General features: G+C 47.3%; 1 protein-coding gene across 2 annotated transcripts; it reads left to right on the forward strand.

The window, feature by feature from the left end:
- Positions 1–5,194: 5,194 nt before the first annotated feature.
- c1qbp (complement C1q binding protein) lies at positions 5,195–17,342 on the forward strand. 2 transcript variants are annotated; one of them, XM_087977565.1, is made up of 6 exons: positions 5,195–5,487; positions 6,647–6,797; positions 8,368–8,455; positions 13,986–14,081; positions 16,080–16,202; positions 16,842–17,342. In XM_087977565.1, exons 1-6 carry the CDS (start codon positions 5,223–5,225, stop codon positions 16,986–16,988), a joined length of 870 nt encoding a protein of 289 aa, XP_087833691.1. In that variant the 5' UTR covers positions 5,195–5,222; the 3' UTR covers positions 16,989–17,342. The 2 variants fall into 2 exon arrangements, with proteins under 2 accessions (XP_087833691.1, XP_087833692.1); XM_087977566.1 differs by having other exon boundaries at positions 5,195–5,481.
- Positions 17,343–18,209: the final 867 nt, after the last annotated feature.

Here is an 18,209-nt window from a genome sequence, read left to right on the forward strand (position 1 = left end):
TTATCCCCAGCACCCATGGTGTGTGTGTGCGCAGGTGTGAGACACAGTGGAAGACACAAAGTGCACCAATCTTTATTCAATTTCCACCACCAGGAAGATAGGAAAACACCCGGGTGGCCAGTGACAAGCACTGCCCTTTATGGTCCCTTTATTTCTTTTTTTTTTCTTTTTTTTTCTTTCTTTTTTTTCTTTTTTTTGTGTGTGTGCAGGTGTGAGACACAGTGGAAGACACAAAGTGCACCAATCTTTATTCAATTTCCACCACCAGGAAGATAGGAAAACACCCGGGTGGCCAGTGACAAGCACTGCCCTTTATGGTCCCTTTATTTTTTTTTTTTTCTAAGGCAAATACTCCTGTTTATTATTTTTTTTTTTTTAACCCCCCCACACTACCACCTAAGTGCGGTAGTGTTTATTTTTTCCCCCAGCACCCATGGTGTGTGTGTGCAGGGGTGAGACACAGTGAAAGACACAAAGTGCACCAATCTTTATTCAATTTCCACCACCAGGAAGATAGGAAAACACCCGGGTGGCCAGTGACAAGCACTGCCCTTTATGGTCCCTTTATACCAGCTGCTGGGATTAAAGGACCAGATTGGTCTCTTGATCCCAACAGCTGACTGCTCCCTCGATCCCAGCAGCTAATTGGTCTTTAGACCTCAGTGGCTGATTGATTTCTAAATCCCAGCAAATGGTTGGTCCCTTGTTTTTTGTGTCCTCAGCCCAAGCAGATGATTGGTTCATAATCCCAGCAGTTGATTGATTCCATCCATTTTAGCTGTTGATTGGTCCCTTGATCCCAACAACTAATTAAGCTAATTTGGCAGGGGGATGGGATGGGATGGGATCCACACTTGTAGTCCAGCAAGTAGGTTAGCTGTTTTTCAGGATGTCCAAGAATGTAAGGACGCTGTGGAGAAGGTAGCACTGACAGGGACTACTTGCGGACGCAGAGATGGGCTCAAGTGTGTATACTTCAACGCAAGGAGTATCGGAAATAAGGTGGGTGAACTTAAGGCATGGATCGGTACTTGGGACTACGATTTTGTGGCCATCACGGAAATGTGGATAGAAGAGGGACAGGAATGGTTGTTGGAAGTTCCTAGTTACAGATGTTTCAGTAAGATTAGGGGGGTAGTAAAAAAGGAGAGGGGGTGGCGTTGCAATTAGAAATGGTATAACGGCTGCAGAAAGGCAGTTCGAGGGGGATCTGCCTTTGGAGGTAGTATGGGCTGAAGTCAGAAATAGGAAAGGAGTAGTCACCTTGTTGGGTGTTTACTATAGGCCCCCCAATAGCAGCAGAGATGTGGAGAAACAGATTGGGAAACAGATTTTGGAAAGGTGCAGAAGCCACAGGGTAATAGTCATGGGCGATTTTCAACTTCCCAAATATTGATTGGAAGCTCTTTAGATCAAGTAGATTGGATGGGGGGGTGTTTGTGCAGTGTGTCCAGGAAGCTTTTCTAACTCCGTATGTAGATTGTCTGACCAGAGGGGAGGCCATATTGGATTTGGTACTTGGTAACGAACCGGGACAAGTGATGGGCTTGTTAGTGGGTGAGCACTTTGGTGATGGTGACCACAATTCTGTGACTTTCACCTTGGTTATGGAGAGAGAGAGAGGTGCGTGCAACAGGGCAGGTTTTACAATTGGAGTAAGGGTAAATACGATGCTGCAAGACAGGATCTGAGGAGCATAAGTTGGGAGCATAGGCTGTCAGGGAAGGATGTCGTGGAAATGTGGAACTTTTTCAAGGAACAGATACGACGTGTCCTTGATATGTATGTACCTGTCAGGCAGGAAAGAGATGGTCGTGTGAGGGAACCTTGGTTGACGAGGGAGGTTGAATGTTTTGTAAGGAGGAAGAAGGAGGTTTATATAAGGTTGAGGAAACCAGGTTCAGACAGAGCGTTGGAGGGATACAGGATAGCCAGGAGGGAGCTGAAGAAAGGGATTAGGAGAGCTAAGAGAGGGCATGAAAAATCTTTGGCGGGTGGGATCAAGGATAACCCCAAGGCCTTTTATGCGTATGTGAGAAACATGAGAATGACGAGAACGAGGGTAGGTCCGATCAAGGACAGTAGTGGGAGATGTGTGTATTGAGTCGGAAGAGATAGGAGAGGTCTTGAATGAGTACTTTTCTTCAGTATTTACAAACGAGAGGGACCGTATTGTTGAAGAGGAGAGTGTGAAACAGACTGGTAAGCTAGAGGAGATACTTGTTAGGAAGGAAGATGTGTTGGGCATTTTGAACAACTTGAGGATAGACAAGTCCCCCAGGCCTGACGGGATATATCCTAGGATTATGTGGGAAGCAAGAGGAAATTGCAGAACCGTTGGCAATGATCTTTTCGTCTTCACTGTCAATGGGGGTGGTGCCAGGGCACTGGAGAGTGGCGAATGTTGTGCCCCTGTTCAAAAAAGGGAATATGGATAACCCCGGGAATTACAGGCCAGTTAGTCTTACTTCGGTGGTAGGCAAAGTAATGGAAAGTGTACTGAGGGTTAGGATTTATGAGTATCTGGAAAGACACTGCTTGATTAGGGACAGCCAGCACGGATTTGTGAGGGGTAGGTCTTGCCTTACAAGTCTTATTGAATTCTTTGAGGAGGTGACTAAGCATGTGGATGAGGGTAGAGCACTGGATGTAGTGTACATGGATTTTAGTAAGGCATTTGATAAGGTTCCCCATAGTAGGCTTATGCGGAAAGTCAGGAGGCATGGGATAGTGGGAGTTTGGCCAGTTGGACAGAGAACTGGCTAACCGGTCGAAGTCAGAGAGTGGTGGTAGATGGTAAATATTCAGCCTGGAGCCCAGTTACAAGAGGAGTTCCGCAGGGATCAGTTCTGGGTCCTCTGCTGTTTGTAATTTTCATTAATGACTTGGAAGAGGGAGTCGAAGGGTGGGTCAGTAAATTTGCAGATGATATGAAGATTGGTGGAGTTGTGGACAGTGAGGAGGACTGTTGTCGGCTGCAGAGGGACTTAGATATGATGCCGAGCTGGGCTGAGGAGTGGCAGATGGAGTTCAACCCTGTCAAGTGTGAGGTTGTCCATTTTGGAAGGACAAATAAGAATGCGGAATACAGAGTTAACGGTAGGGTTCTTAGTAAGGTGGAGGAGCAGAGGGATCTTGGGGTCTATGTTCATAGATCTTTGAAAGTTGCCACTCAGGTGGATAGAGCTTGTAAGAAGGCCTATGGTGTATTAGCATTCATTAGCAGAGGGATTGAATTCAAGAGTCGTGAAGTGATGTTGCAGCTGTATAGGACCTTGATAAGGCCACATTTGGAGCACTGTGTGCAGTTCTGGTCGCCTCATTTTAGTAAAGATGTGGAAGCTTTGGAGAGGGTGCATAGAAAACTTAACAGGATGTTACCTGGAATGGAGAATAGGTTGTACGAGGATAGGTTGAGAGTGCTAGGCCTTTTCTCATTGGAACGGCGAAGGATGAGGGGTGACTTGATAGAAGTTTATATGATGATCAGGGGAATAGATAGAGTAGACAGTCAGAAACTTTTTTTCCCCGGGTACAACAGTGTGTTACAAGGGGACATAAATTTAAGGTGAAGGGTGGAAGGTATAGGGGGGGGATGTCAGGGGTAGGTTCTTTACCCAGAGAGTGGTGGGGGCATGGAATGCGCTGCCTGTGGGAGAGGCAGAGTCAGAATCATTGGTGACCTTTAAGCGGCAATTGGATAGGTACATGGATGGGTGCTTCAGCTAGGACAAATATTCGGCACAACATCGTGGGCCGAAGGGCCTGTTCTGTTCTGTGCTGTATTGTTCTATGTTCTAATTATACATATGCAAACAGCTAAGCCCTCCATTCCAGAAGCTTATTTATCCCCATTGCCTGAAGATGACTGGTTTATCAACCCCAGAAAATGATTCATCTCTCAATCCCAGAAACTGACTGGTCCCTCCATACAAGCAAGTGATTGGACCCTTAATCCCGGCAGTTGATTGGACCCTTAATCCCGGCAGTTGATTGGTACTTTGAGCCTGAACACTGATTGGTATCTTGATTCCAGAAGACATGTCTCAATATCAGCACCTGATTTCTCCATCAATCCCAGCAGTTAATTGTTCTCTCCATCACAGATGCTGTTGGTCTCACCACCTTAGTCCCTCAATCCCTGCATTTGATTGATTTCCCCCCCCCCCCAACGTCCCAGCAGCTGATTGATGTCCCCCCCTCCCTCCCTCCCTCCCTCCAGCCAAGCAGCTGATTGGTGTTTCCCCCTCCTGTCCCAGCCCAGCAGCTGATTGGTTTCTCCCCCCCCCAGCCCAGCAGCTGATTGGTTCCCCCCCCCCCCCCAGCCCAGCAGCTGATTGGTTCCCCCCCCCCCAGCCCAGCAGCTGATTGGTTCCCCCCCCCCCCCCAGCCCAGCAGCTGATTGGTTTCCCCCCCCCCCAGCCCAGCAGCTGATTGGTTCCCCCCCCCAGCCCAGCAGCTGATTGGTTTCCCCCCCCCCCCCGTCCCAGCAGCTGATTGGTTCCCCCCCCCCCAGCCCAGCAGCTGATTGGTTCCCCCCCCCCCCCGTCCCAGCAGGTGATTGGTTCCCCCCCCCCTGTCCCAGCAGGTGATTGGTTCCCCCCCCTGTCCCAGCAGGTGATTGGTTCCCCCCCCTGTCCCAGCAGGTGATTGGTTCCCCCCCCGTCCCAGCAGGTGATTGGTTCCCCCCCCCCCGTCCCAGCAGGTGATTGGTTCCCCCCCCCCGTCCCAGCAGGTGATTGGTTCCCCCCCCCCCCGTCCCAGCAGGTGATTGGTTCCCCCCCCTGTCCCAGCAGGTGATTGGTTCCCCCCCCTGTCCCAGCAGGTGATTGGTTCCCCCCCCCCTGTCCCAGCAGGTGATTGGTTCTCCTCCCCCCCCCTGTCCCAGCAGGTATTGGTTCTACCCCCCCCAGCCCAGCAGCTGATTGGTTCCCCCCCCAGCCCAGCAGCTGATTGGTTCCCCCCCCAGCCCAGCAGCTGATTGGTTCCCCCCCCAGCCCAGCAGCTGATTGGTTCCCCCCCCAGCCCAGCAGCTGATTGGTTCCCCCCCACCCAGCCCAGCAGCTGATTGGTTCCCCCCCAGCCCAGCAGCTGATTGGTTCCCCCCCCCAGCCCAGCAGCTGATTGGTTCCCCCCCACCCAGCCCAGCAGCTGATTGGTTTCCCCCCTCCAGCCCAGCAGCTGATTGGTGGCGGTGTGCCCTGGGTTTCCGGTTCCGGGTGATGGTCCCCACGCTGTTCCCTGCCGCTATGCTGAGGCTCCGTGTTCTCTCCCGGCTTGTGTCCGCCTCCTCCCGCCTGGGCCCTCGGGTCACCTCGCCCCCGCCGCTCGCCTCCGTCCTGCGGCCCGGGCCTCCGGGGATCCGCGGCCTCACCCGCTCCATGTGGCTGCTCTGTAGCTCGGCCTCGGGCCGCAGGCCGCTCGGCTCCAGCCACCAGCTCAACGGCGTGTCCTGCGGCTGCGGGGCCCTACACACGGAGGGTGAGGGTGAGGGGCAGGGTCAGGGAGAGGAGGGAGGGGGTCAGATCCTGGTTCCGTCCCCCCCCGCCCCCCCGTCTCCCCCCCCGTCTCCCTCCCCCCCCCCCCCCCCGTCTCCCTCCCCCTCCCCCCCCCCCCGTCTCCCTCCCCCCCCCGTCTCCCTCCCCCTCCCCCCCCCCGTCTCCCTCCCCCCCCCCCCCCCGTCTCCCTCCTCCCCCCCCCCCCGTCTCCCTCCTCCCCCCCCCCCCCCCCCCGTCTCCCTCCTCCCCCCCCCCCCCCCCCGTCTCCCTCCTCCCCCCCCCCCCCCCGTCTCCCTCTCCCCCCCCCCCCCCCGTCTCCCTCTCCCCCCCCCCCCCCCGTCTCCCTCCCCCTCCCTCCCCCCCCCCGTCTCCCTCCCCCCCCCCGTCTCCCTCCCCCTCCCTCCCCCCCCCCGTCTCCCTCCCCCCCCCCCCCCCCGTCTCCCTCCCCCTCCCCCCCCCCCGTCTCCCTCCCCCCCCCCCCCCGTCTCCCTCCTCCCCCCCCCCCCCGTCTCCCTCCTCCCCCCCCCCCCCGTCTCCCTCCTCCCCCCCCCCCCCCCCGTCTCCCTCCTCCCCCCCCCCCCCCCGTCTCCCTCTCCCCCCCCCCCCCGTCTCCCTCTCCCCCCCCCCCCCCCCGTCTCCCTCCCCCTCCCTCCCCCCCCCCGTCTCCCTCCCCCCCCCCGTCTCCCTCCCCCCCCCGTCTCCCTCCCCCCCCCCCCCGTCTCCCTCCCCCCCCCCCCCCCCCGTCTCCCTCCTCCCCCCCCCCCCCCCCCGTCTCCCTCCTCCCCCCCCCCCCCCCCCCCCGTCTCCCTCCTCCCCCCCCCCCCCCCCCCCCGTCTCCCTCTCCCCCCCCCCCCCCCCGTCTCCCCCCCCCGTCTCCCCTGTGAGGGGGTGTGTTGCTGTGCACACATTGGCCAGGCCAGCTGCACACAGGTTACACTGTAACACGGCTTTATAGTAATTGGATGCTTATTTTATTTAACGGGTGCAGAGTCGATGGGCTGAAGGGCCTTTTTCTCTGCTCTTGACCTCTATGACTGAGGCTCTAGGTTGGAGGTGTCTCCACCTTCAGGGTCAGGTCCTCACCTTGTGAAGCTTTGGGTTGCTGTATGTGTGATTTGACCCGGCTGGTTTTTGCATTGCCCCTGTAGGTGACAAAGCATTCGCTGAATTCCTCGCTGACGAAATCAAGGAGGAGAAGAAAATCCAGAAGACTTCGACCCTGCCGAAGGTGTCAGGAGGCTGGGAAATTGGGCTCAATGGGACTGAGGCGAAACTTGTGCGGAAAGTTGACGGTGAAAAGTGAGTGAGGTCATTTAGCATTCGGGGAAATGGCCAGTTTATATGTTTTTAGTTAAAGTCATGACAATGGATTTTGGACATGCAAGCAGTTCTCTTTTTTTATTCCATAAAATTTTGCCTGAACTTGTTGGTGGCTCTTGGTTTAACAGCTCATCCTCAAAAGCACATCCTTTTTTGCAGTATTGCAGTAGGTGATTGCCAGGAATATATTATTAAAGACAGCAGTGCTGATAAACCCAACCAGCCTGATAGCTTCTGTTGAGATTTTTTTCATTCACTGATGAAATATCTACGTCTCTGGCTGGGCCATGATGTGAAGGTGCCAGTGTTGGACTGGGGTGGGCAAAGTTTAAAAATCACAACACTAGGTTATAGTCCAACAGGTCTGTTTGGAAGTTTGAACAGCTGCTGCTTCAGGTAGCTGTGGAGCAAGATCATAAAACACAAAATCTATAGCAAAAGATTGCAGTGTCAATATGTTGTTTCAGTTGCATGGTACTGATCTTTTCCTGTAAATTCTTATGATTCTGCTGTACAGCTACCTGCTGAAGGAGGAGTGCTCGGAAAGCTAGTACTTCCAAGTAAACCTGTTGGCCTATACCCTGGTATTATGTGATGTTTAACTCTGGCTGGGCCAAAATTTATTGTATATCCCTAATTGCCCAGAGGGTATTTAAGAGTCAACCACATTATTGTGGGTCTGGAGTCACTTCAGGTCAGAGCAGGTAAGGATGGCAGATTTCCTTCCCTAAAGGCAGGAGGCTTTCTGCCATGGCTAGATTAAAAGGCCAAGCAATAATATCTCCAGGCCATTGCTTCCCCAAACAAATACTGTTGAGTCCAGCAACACATTTTTTGGAAGTGGAGATGCTGCCATATCTTTTGAGTTTCTCCAGCATTTTCTTGTTTGCCTTTCAGATCTGAATCTGCAGTAATTGGTTTTATCAAATATATAAGTTCCTGCTGCGGGGCTTTAAATGCGCAACCTCTCACTGGGGTCAAAACTGTCAAATACCACTGCACCTAGTTAATTCAGTCCTAAAAGAATGTAGAATAACTATATACTGCACACTGAAAAATGCATTTTCAGTTTTGAAAATATGTTGGGAGTCTGTTATAATTTCAACACGAGTCCAAAAAATGAGACCGCATAATGGCTGTTAACGAGCAAACTCCTATTTTTAGCTAGCAGTGTGAAGTCTTAAAGATTTAATTTTTTGTACTGACACCATAATCAAATTTGTATATTGAATCAAGTTATAGATTTTTGCTGTACATTTAGTCTGTAAAGTTTCCAGTTTCAAGTAAAGAGTATAATGTTAACCATTGCAGATACGTTCTGGTGGTTTATTTGCCTGTGCACTGCCAGTGTTCAGTTTTAAAACACCATTTATCAAGTTCTTAAATATTGTGATAAATTCTTTACTGGAACTGGTTTTTAAATGAACTTATGGCTGTGAGCAGTCTGAAATCATAGCATGCTCGCTGTCATTCTACTGTCTGTGGTTCAGAGCTGCAGCTGGCTGCTTATTGTTTGCCCATAGCCTTTTTCACCTCTTTCTGTTTGTAGGGTTACAGTTAGCTTTAATATCAATAACAGCATTCCACCAACAATGGAGGAAGAACCACAGGAAGAACAGAAGGGCTCAGAGAATGAGGTAAGATGGGTTGATCTTCCACAGTGCTCTGGCAGTCACTTTGGTAAAGTTGGAAGATAATTAAACAGGCAAGCTCATTATGTATTCCTCCTGAGTCAGGGTGGATTGAGTGGGCTTTTGTACTGATAGGAATTGGTGCTGGAGATTTGTCTGGGCAGAATGTACATGGGTATTTAAAAGGCTGTTTAAAGCACCACTTTTTCTAAAACATTTAAACAGGTGGCATTCAAACAGTGAACGAAATTGTTCTTGCTAATTGGTACAAAATTTAACACAGAATGAGTTGAACTTTGAACTTACTCTCGAATAGATTTTTAAGAGAATGAGTTCTGTGTATCTGGAAGGGTGACTGAAGGTATGGAAAGGTGGATCTGGGTACGATCAAGGTATGTGGAAGCTAACAACATCCCCTCATCCAACCTAACATTGTCAGTACAGCAGTATTTAAATGAGGTGCAAAGAGGCCTGTACCACTTACACCATTGCTCACCACTCTCACTGTGTTTATACCTTTTGAAGCCTTTACTTTGCCATTTTGTTCCTGGCTGCTGGAGAGTAGCAATATCCCCTCTAGTAGTCTCCTGATACTGAGGAAAGGGAATCACAGAGAGGGGTCCATATGGAGAAACCTGTTAAAACGTACAGCACAAAATAGGCCGTTCAGCCCAACTTGTCAGTTTACCTGCCACATGACAATAAAGTCCCAATCATCCAACGTTCCCTTTCTTATTTTTCTTCACTCGTGTCTCTGATCTAATGCAGGTTGTGTAGTTTCTGTATCCATCAGTTTTAACTGCATTTCAACAGGTAGCCTATCAGCGGAGTAGACTAACTTTACTTCAGAAAATTTGGCTGTATTAACCTAACGAGTAAACAATAAATTAGACCAATTCTCTGTTTATATTGAAGTTCACAAAGTATTGATGTGACCTGAATTGTTCATTTGTCACAACAACTAATTCCATTTCAATGTCTTTTTGCATTTTGTTTTAACCAACTTCAAATGTTAAAGTAAGTCAACAGTGATTTCACATTGAGATTGTGCAAAGATTTGAAGTCTTTCACTTAAATCTTATGCTGGGTTGGATTTGTCTTGCATTTTGTGTACAGGACATACCTGGGCAATGTTTAACATTGTTGAATAGATGGCAGTGTTGGACTGGAACAGCTTGGCTATGGGAGCAGCAAGTTCTGGAGCGCATATCTTGGGACTAGGTCAGATTGGATGACTGGTTGTCGTGGCTGAGTTGGACTGAAGAGTCTGTTTCTGTACTGTACGGTTCTGACTTTGTCCTCAGTAATATTGCTGGAATGTTGTCAGTGCCATAGCCTTTATAATGTCCAGTACCTCCAACTATTACTCGATATCACGTGAAATTAGTTGAAGACTGGCATTTGTGATTCTGGGGGCCCTGGAGGAGGTCGAAATGGATTGTCCACTCTGCACAGCTGGCTGGAGAATATTGCATTTGCTTCAGCTTTGTCTTTTGTTCTGGTATACTGGGCTTCTCTGCCATTGAGGATGGGGACATTTGTGGAAACCTCTCCTCCAGTGAGTTGTCTTAAGTGCCCATCTCCATTCATGACTGGATGTGACCGGTCTGCAGAGCAGAGCTAGGATCTGTAGATTCTTGGATTGTGTGCCATTCCTGTTCATGAAAGGAGTTCTGATTTGTACCTTCACCAGGTTGACATTTTTTATTTTTTAAGTAAATTTGGTGCTGCGCCTGGCATGCTCCCCTCACTATTCATCAAACCAGGACTGCTGTATTTTAATGGCAGAATGGGGGATATGCCCTGCAATGAGGTTAGATTGAGATTGTTAACAATTCTGCTGCTGATGCCTTGAGGATGCCTAGTTTTGAGATTCTAAACCTATTTGAAATCTATCCTTTACATCACTGTGGTAGGACCCCACAAAAGAATAGAGGGTTATCTCAATGTGATGGGGGGATTTTTGTTTGCACAAGGGTTCAGCTGCAGAAGATGAGTTTTTGTAGGCGTTTCCCTCTTGTTGCTTCCCTCGATACCTATAATACTGGTGCTCCCGTTGATGGATATTGAAGTCCCTGCCCAGCAGACATTCCGCACCCATGCCACCCTCTACACATCCTCCAAGTGGTGTTTGACATGGAGGAGTACTGATACATCAACCAAGGGAGGGCAAGAGGTGGTAATGAGGAAGTTTCCTCCCCATGTTTGATCTGATGCCATGAGACTTCACAAATGCCCCATTATTCAACCAGTTGTCTGAATGCTGCGTCTGAGATGTGCAGAAACCCCTCCAAACATCTCTCTGTAAGTTGGTCCCTTTTAAGTTACTCATGGGCACAACGACACAGAAGAACGCACTTGGGCTGACATAACTGACAGGGGAGCGATAATACCTGACTTCACTTGAGCCGGAAAGCAAATCTTAGCAGGACTTCCACACTGTCACCTTCACCACTATGGGCTGTATTGGCACATGGAAGAAACCTACTGACAGTGCCTACAAAGAGCAGTTCGGGGGAAGTCTAACCTGCTGTTGATCGAGCACACGCAGACGAGACTAATTTGTAGGAATGAGTGGAATGTTTTGCCGAGATTCACTTTTGAAGGATTTGTCTGGTGCATGGAAACCTTCGTTCTGATTCTCTGCTCTTGTCGGATATTTGAAATGAAGTATTGAATGTAAACTTGCAGTTGTTTGAACAACCGAAATTTCCTGGATCAATTTGTGACTTTTAATTTCAGGGTGCTGTAGGGTGTCTCGTATTCGAGAAGTAATTTGTCAAAAATATATTTTTGACAACCTGAGCTTGTGGTTTTATTCTGGTTTTCAGACCCACTCGCTCTTCGTTTAAACACACTAGATATTTGGGATTGTGAACCATTCCCACAATCAAGCGCTTAACCTAGCAGTAAACATTTGAGAAACCAATGTGAAATATTAATGACCATAAAGGTGAAAGTTGGAAAGTGACAATATAAATCAGGAAGTAGTAATTGAAAGAGTTGAAGCTTGTCTCTTTAAAAAAACTTGAAACTGGAGAAGGAGCTGAGGGGAAATCTTGAAGAAAGAAGAGTTGAGAATTAGTGACTACCCAATGAATGCTGAATTGCAAAGAGGGAAGATATATTGGACAGCTTGTTTGGAGCTTTGAAGATACAAAGAGGAAATCTCAGGAACATTGTTAATGCTGTTCGTAATACAGAATGACCATGCTAGGTCTGATGGAGGGCAGTTGGAAGCTAGGGATGATGTTGCAAGGCCCTCTTCAGGTATTGTTGATGTTTTCAACAGTTGTCATAGAGTCATAGAAATGAACAGCACAGAAACAGACCCTTCGGTCCAACCCGTCTATGCCGACCAGATATCCCAACCCAATCTAGTCCCCCTGCCAGCACCTGGCCCATATCCCTCCAAACTCTTCCTATTCATATACCCATCCAAATGCCTCTTAAATGTTGCAATTGTACCAGCCTCCACCACATCCTCTGGCAGCTCATTCCATACACGTACCACCCTCTGCGTAAAAAAAAAAAAGTTGCCCCTTGGGTCTCTCTTATATCTTTCCCCCCTCGCCCTAAACCTATGTTTCTGGACTCCCTAACCCCAGGGAAAAGACTTTATCTATTTATCCTATTCATGCCCCTCATAATTTTGTAAACCTCTAAGATCACCCCTCAGCCTCTGACGCTCTAGGGAAATCAGCCCCAGCCTCTTCAGCCTCTCCCTGTAGCTCAGATCCTCCAACCCTGGCAACATCCTTGTAAATCATTTCTGAACCCTTTCAAGTTTCACAATATCTTTCCGATAGGAAGGAGACCAGAATTGCACGCAATATTCCAACAGTGGTCTAACCAATGTCCTGTACAACTGCAACATGACCTCCCAACTCCTGTACTCAATACTCTGACCAATAAAGGAAAGCATACCAAACACCTTCTTCACTATCCTATCTCCCTGTGACTCTGCATTCAAGGAGCTATGAACCTGCACTCCAAGGTCTCTTTGTTCAGCAACACTCCCTAGGACCTTACCATTAAGTGTACAAGTCCTGCTAAGATTTGCTTTCCCAAAATGCAGCACCTCGCATTTTTCTGAATTAAACTCCATCTGCCACTTCTCAGCCCATTGGCCCATCTGGTCCAGATCCTGTTGTAATCTGAGGTAACCCTCTTCACTGTCCACTACACTTCCAATTTTGGTGTCATCTGTAAACTTACTAACTGTACCTCTTATACTCGCATCCAAATCATTTATGTAAATGACAAAAAAGTAGAGGACCTAGCACTGATCCTTGTGGCACTCCACTGGTCACAGGCCTCCAGTCTGAAAAACAACCCACCACCACCACTCTGTCTTCTACCTTTTGAGCCAGTTCTGTATCCAAATAGCTAGTTCTCCCTGTATTCCATGAGATCTAGGAGAAGGTGAGGACTGCAGATGCTGGAGATCAGAGCTGAAAATGTGTTGCTGGAAAAGCGCAGCAGCTCAGGCAGCATCCAAGGAGCAGGAGAATCAACGTTTTGGGCGTGAGCCCTTCTGGAATTCCTGAAGAAGGGCACATGCCCGAAATGTCGATTCTCCTGCTCCTTGGATGCTGCCTGACCTGCTGCGTTTTTCCAGCAACATATTTTCAGCTTCCATGAGATCTAACCTTGCTAATCAGTCTCTTGGGGAGTTTATAGTTTTTTGATCTAAAGGTGTGTTTTGACTTGGTGGAAAAGTCAAAACAGCACATAGGAGGTAACACTGACAGTGGAGGAGTTCTGAAGCTTCAGCTTTAAGTAACAGGAAGCAGGCCAAGGATATTATGAAGCAGGCCTGAGAAAGGAGAGGCCCAATACCTGTTCCACTGAGATATGAAGAAGTTGTATCTATGCTCAATGCCATTTGCAGAGAGTGGCGAATGTAGAAAATTGTGGCGTAATCTAATTGACTTTTAAGATGATTAATCAAATGGGTAAAGTACTTAGAATAACTATTTCTTTGCAAAGATTGCATATTTTTCCATCAAACATACCCCCACTTTCATCAACCCACCTCAGCATGTTGTATTCCTCACCCGTGCTGTTATTGCATCCAGACTAGACCATTCCAATGCTCTGTCCAGCTTCTCATCTTTCACCCTCCATTAATCTAAATGCTGCTGCCTCTGTCCTAATTCTCTCTTTTCACCCTGTACTTGCTGACCACACTGATTCCCAGTCCTCCAAGGCTTCCAATTTAAAATTAAATGATTAAAATTTAGCAATTGAAGCATTGAATTGCATAATGAATATGTCAAAAGATTGAGTTGGCTGGAGAGGATTATTGGAAGAAAGGATACAGCTAGTAGTGATGAGAGAGAGTGAGGGAGTGGGGTAAATCAAAAGCCTGAGATTTCATTGAATTTTGCTTCTTGTCTATTCCCAGTTTAGAAAGCAGCTGGGTCTGTCAGGAGGTTGGTTTCTTGGAATTTTAGCTCTTTATATCTAAACAACAGAATAAAAAAAATCTAATGTCATCTTCTGTCTAACAAATAATTGAATTTTTTTGCAGCCTGAAATCATCTCAACCCCAAACTTTGTTGTGGAAGTGACCAAGCTGTCAAATAACCAGAGTCTAGTTTTTGATTGCCACTATCCTGAAGATGAGGTGGGTATTCCTGCTGAGCGTTGGTTGGAAAGTCAATTCTGGATTTTCACTTTGTTCTCTGTCTTCTCCCACTCCAAGGCTTTGCTGTTGTAAACATGTGCATTTTCCCTTTTGAGTAGTTGTCCAGTTGCCTTTTTAATGATTCTATTCAGTCTGCTTTCATTGTCCTTTTGAGGCTGTGCATTTGAGATCCCCGTGGGATGTTGGCATCACCGGATAAACCAGCATTTATTTCCCTCCCTTAGTTTCCCAGAGGGTTGCATGATGTCTCAGTGGTTAGCACTGCTGCCTCAGTGCCAGGACCTAGGTTCGATTCCATCATCGGGCAATTTTCTGTGTGGAGTTTGCACGTTCTCCCTGTGTCTGTGTAGGATTCCTCTGGGTGTTCCATTTACCTCCTACAGTCCAGAGATGAGCAGGCTAGGTGGATTAGCTATAGTAATTGCAGGGTTACAGGGATCAGGTACGGGGGAATGGTTCTGGGTGGGGTGCTCTTTTGGGGGGTCAGTGTGGCTTGATGGACTGAGTGGCCTGCTGCCATACTGCAGGGATACTATCATCTGTTTACAGTGCCAACTGGGGTATGACCAGAAAGCAGTCAGAATTCATTAGAATGGGATTGTAGTTGCAGAGCAAGATGACTTAAATTGTTTGGGAAGAGCAATTAGTGGAGGCATGTAGCAGCACCAGCTTTTATTGCACACCTCAAGCACTACTGCCCAGGGAAGTGGTGGTGTGCTTCTTTCTTGATCTGCTGTTGTCTCTGTGGTGTAGAAGCACCCACAGCTGTCACGGAGGGAGTTCCAGGGCGACTTCCTAATGAGAGTAAAGGGACAGTGTTGTAATTCACAAGTCATGCCGGATTCTACATTCGGCAAGAACTCGCAAGGAGTGGTGTTCCCTTTTATCTGCTGCCCTTTTCCTCTGGGTGGTAGAGATTGCAGGTTTGAGGGGTATTTTTGAATAATCCTTGTAAAGTTGCTGCAGTGTATCATACATACTGCTGCTAGTATGCTTTAGTGATAGATGGGGTGCTGATCAAACTGCTTTGTCTTGGAGGATATTGAGCTGCTTGAGTATTGTTGGAGATGCATTTATCCAAGCAAGTGGGGAGTATCTCATCATTGTGCCTTGTAGATGGTATAGAGGCTTTGGGGAGTCAGGAGGTGTTATGTGCTGCAGGATTCATAGTCCCTAAGCTGATTTGGTTTCTTAACCCCTGATGTTTCAAATTAAAGTAGCAGGATGGAGGGCTTTAATCAACAAAAAGCAAATCAGGAGCAGTTCTTGCCCTGTAGGATGGTCATGAACTAATTTCACTTGAGATAAAGAATGATCTTTCTTAACATCAAACTAGACCTTGCAATGTGCAATTGTGATATCCAGGTGCTGTTGTTGGACTGAGGTGGACAAAGTTAAAAATCTCACAATACCAGATTATGGTTCAACAGGTTTATTTGGACTACTATCTTTTGGAACAGGTACATTTGCAGACTGGTGATAAAACTGATCACCAGTGTCCTGTGGCGTGGAGTGGTACAAGCAGAGCATCAGGAGATGATATTCAAAGAGACAGGGCCTTTTTACATCACTTTTTTATTGGAGTCACAAGATGAGGTTGAGCGCATGTTGACCTTTTTAAATACAGATCCTGCAGGAGGATATGAGAAGACTAAGAACGTGCTGTGGGGAATTGGAAAAACTCCACTGAATTGACACTACATCTATTAACTTATTCCTTAATGCCCAAGGAGAATGTGGGTGAGCCTTGGATTACTACAGTTCTTGGTTGGTGCTTCCACAATGGAGTTGTTTTGGAAGTTTGGGATACTGACCTGACAACAAGTGGCTTGGTTATCCCTGTCCAAATGAGAATGTGTCTTAATTAGAGAAGCTGTGATAGAAATCCTTAGTATGGCTACTCTTGGTACACTGTTTGAAGTCTGATTGTTCATTCATTGTCCATTTTGATGTGTAAAATGTCTGAATCGGTTACAGATTGGGCGTGGCGAGGAGGATGACAGTGACATCTTTGCCATCAGAGAGGTCAGCTTTCAGCCCACGGGAGAAGATGATTGGAAAGACACCAGCTATACCCTTAATACAGACTCCCTGGACTGGGTGAGTGGGGGCAAGCAACTTGTTGAGTCTTTGTAACTATCAAAGCATGTAGGAATTTGAAATTCTGGAGAGAGTTTCCAATACAAACTCTTTTCTGGCATCTGGCAAAGGTGTTTTCTGCTCCACTTGAATACTTTGATGGATTTGCTATCCGCCTTCAGCGTCCTCTTCTGCTATTGGGGTCTCCTTGGTGCAGTATTTCAACAGGAGCTGCTCACCTTTTTGGTGCAGTCAAAGAAGCTTCCTGTGTATAAACCTTTGTGATGTGTTGATGTGTTATCCAACCACAAAGGCCATCATCAGCTCCTGATCCTACCTTCACTTCACATTGCTGCGGATGTGTACAGCATTCCGATCAGTCATGCTGTCAAAGTTTTCAGGTTGAGTTAAATGAGTTTTAGCATTTTGTAGTGTGTGATTTGATCTTGCGGGCTGATATATGCGGGAGCAGTGTTATAGGTTTGTCAGTGATGTTCCTCAATACTTTAGAGACAGCACGACCATATTTGCATTTTAACCATCCAGTAGCTGTTTTGGAGATACTTGTGTTTTAAGCTTCTAACACGCACACACCCCTCAGTTTTAGTCATGAATACCTGCTGTTTGTCACATGCAGACCCTAACCTCTGTCTCCCACAGGCCCTCTATGATCATCTGATGGACTTCCTGGCAGACCGTGGGATTGATAACACTTTTGCTGATGAACTGGTTGAGCTGAGCACAGCTTTGGAACACCAGGAGTATATCAAGTTCCTTGAAAATTTGAAGAGTTTTGTAAAGTGTTAATCATTGATGTATCCAATTAACATCGTCTCTCCACCTCCTGGCAAAGATCGTCCTGCGATGATAATGCTTGTTAAATGGCAGAATGATCCTGGGCTTTAAATTATTTCACAATAGATTTTGTACAAAGATGTTCTTTGGTACTGAATGGCTCTGTGTAATTAGCATCCCATCTCTATATAATGTACAAAGTAGTCTGGGATGCTAAATGGCCAAAACGGTGCCTCTGAATTGTATTCTAATTATGGAAGTGTGTGTGTGTGAGCACATGAACCAAATTATTTTCTCCTCACAATGTCATTGGCCTCAGATGTTTCTTAAAAATGAAGTATTGATTAAACATGATGTTAAACTGTGGTTCCTCTGATTTCTTGGGTTGGGGTGGCGTCATGTTGCTGGACGAATGATGCATCTCCTCCAGGCAGCAGGTTCAAATCTCACCATGGAAAAAGAAATCCAGAGTTGAAAGCCAGTCTCAGTGAGGGGTGACCAGCATTGAATGTTGTAAAAGCCAATAGTGTTCATTAATGTCTGCTTTAGAGAAGGAAATCTGCTACCCTTACCTAGTTTGGCCTACCCGTGAATCCTCTGAAATGGCCGAGCAAGACACGAGGTCAGCATAAAACGCTGACCTTACGAGCACAAAAGAAACGGTAAGGAGCATTTTGGCATTGTATAATTCCTAGAAATGGCAGCTATATAAAAAGAATTCATTTTGAGTGCTTTTGTAGCTTTGGTAGACTCAGGTGTGAAATCTATTATTGCATTCTTAAATTCTTTGAAATGGAATTTAATGGGTTGAAGATTAAAGGGTATGGGGAGCAAGCAGCACTGTGGAGGTACAGGCAGATAGTCTTGCAATTATTTTAGGACCTTTTGGGTACCCCATGTACCTTCCAGCTAGTTAAATTTTGTAGTCATTCTTCTATTTGTGCAGAGAAAGATATCTGTGCATTTGCTAGAATACTGCTGAGTGCGTTTCTGATGAAGGACTTATGCCTGATCTGCTGTGCCTTTCCAGCACCACTCTTTGACTCTGGTCTCCAGCATCTGCAGTCCTCGTTTTCTCTTGAGTGCATCTCCAGCAACATTTGAGATGGTCAACGCCATCTAGAATAAATTGTCTGCATAATTAATACCCTAACCACTTCCTTCATGACTGACATCAACTACACGATGCACTTCAGTAGGTCACCCATTTTTCTCATACATCCAATCGTTCAA

This window comes from Chiloscyllium plagiosum, unplaced genomic scaffold, assembly GCF_037043375.1.
Source record: "Chiloscyllium plagiosum isolate Xiang-an unplaced genomic scaffold, Cpla_swu_hap1 HiC_scaffold_31, whole genome shotgun sequence".
Classification (NCBI taxonomy): Eukaryota; Metazoa; Chordata; class Chondrichthyes; order Orectolobiformes; family Hemiscylliidae; genus Chiloscyllium; species Chiloscyllium plagiosum.

Coding starts and splice junctions, on each gene's coding strand:
- c1qbp (XM_087977565.1), top strand. CDS start 5,223: ATGGTCCCCACGCTGTTCCCTGCCGCTATGCTGAGGCTCCGTGTTCTC. Junction 5,488..6,646: donor CCTACACACGGAGGGTGAGG/GTGAGGGGCAGG, acceptor TTGCCCCTGTAG/GTGACAAAGCATTCGCTGAA. Junction 6,798..8,367: donor CGGAAAGTTGACGGTGAAAA/GTGAGTGAGGTC, acceptor TTCTGTTTGTAG/GGTTACAGTTAGCTTTAATA.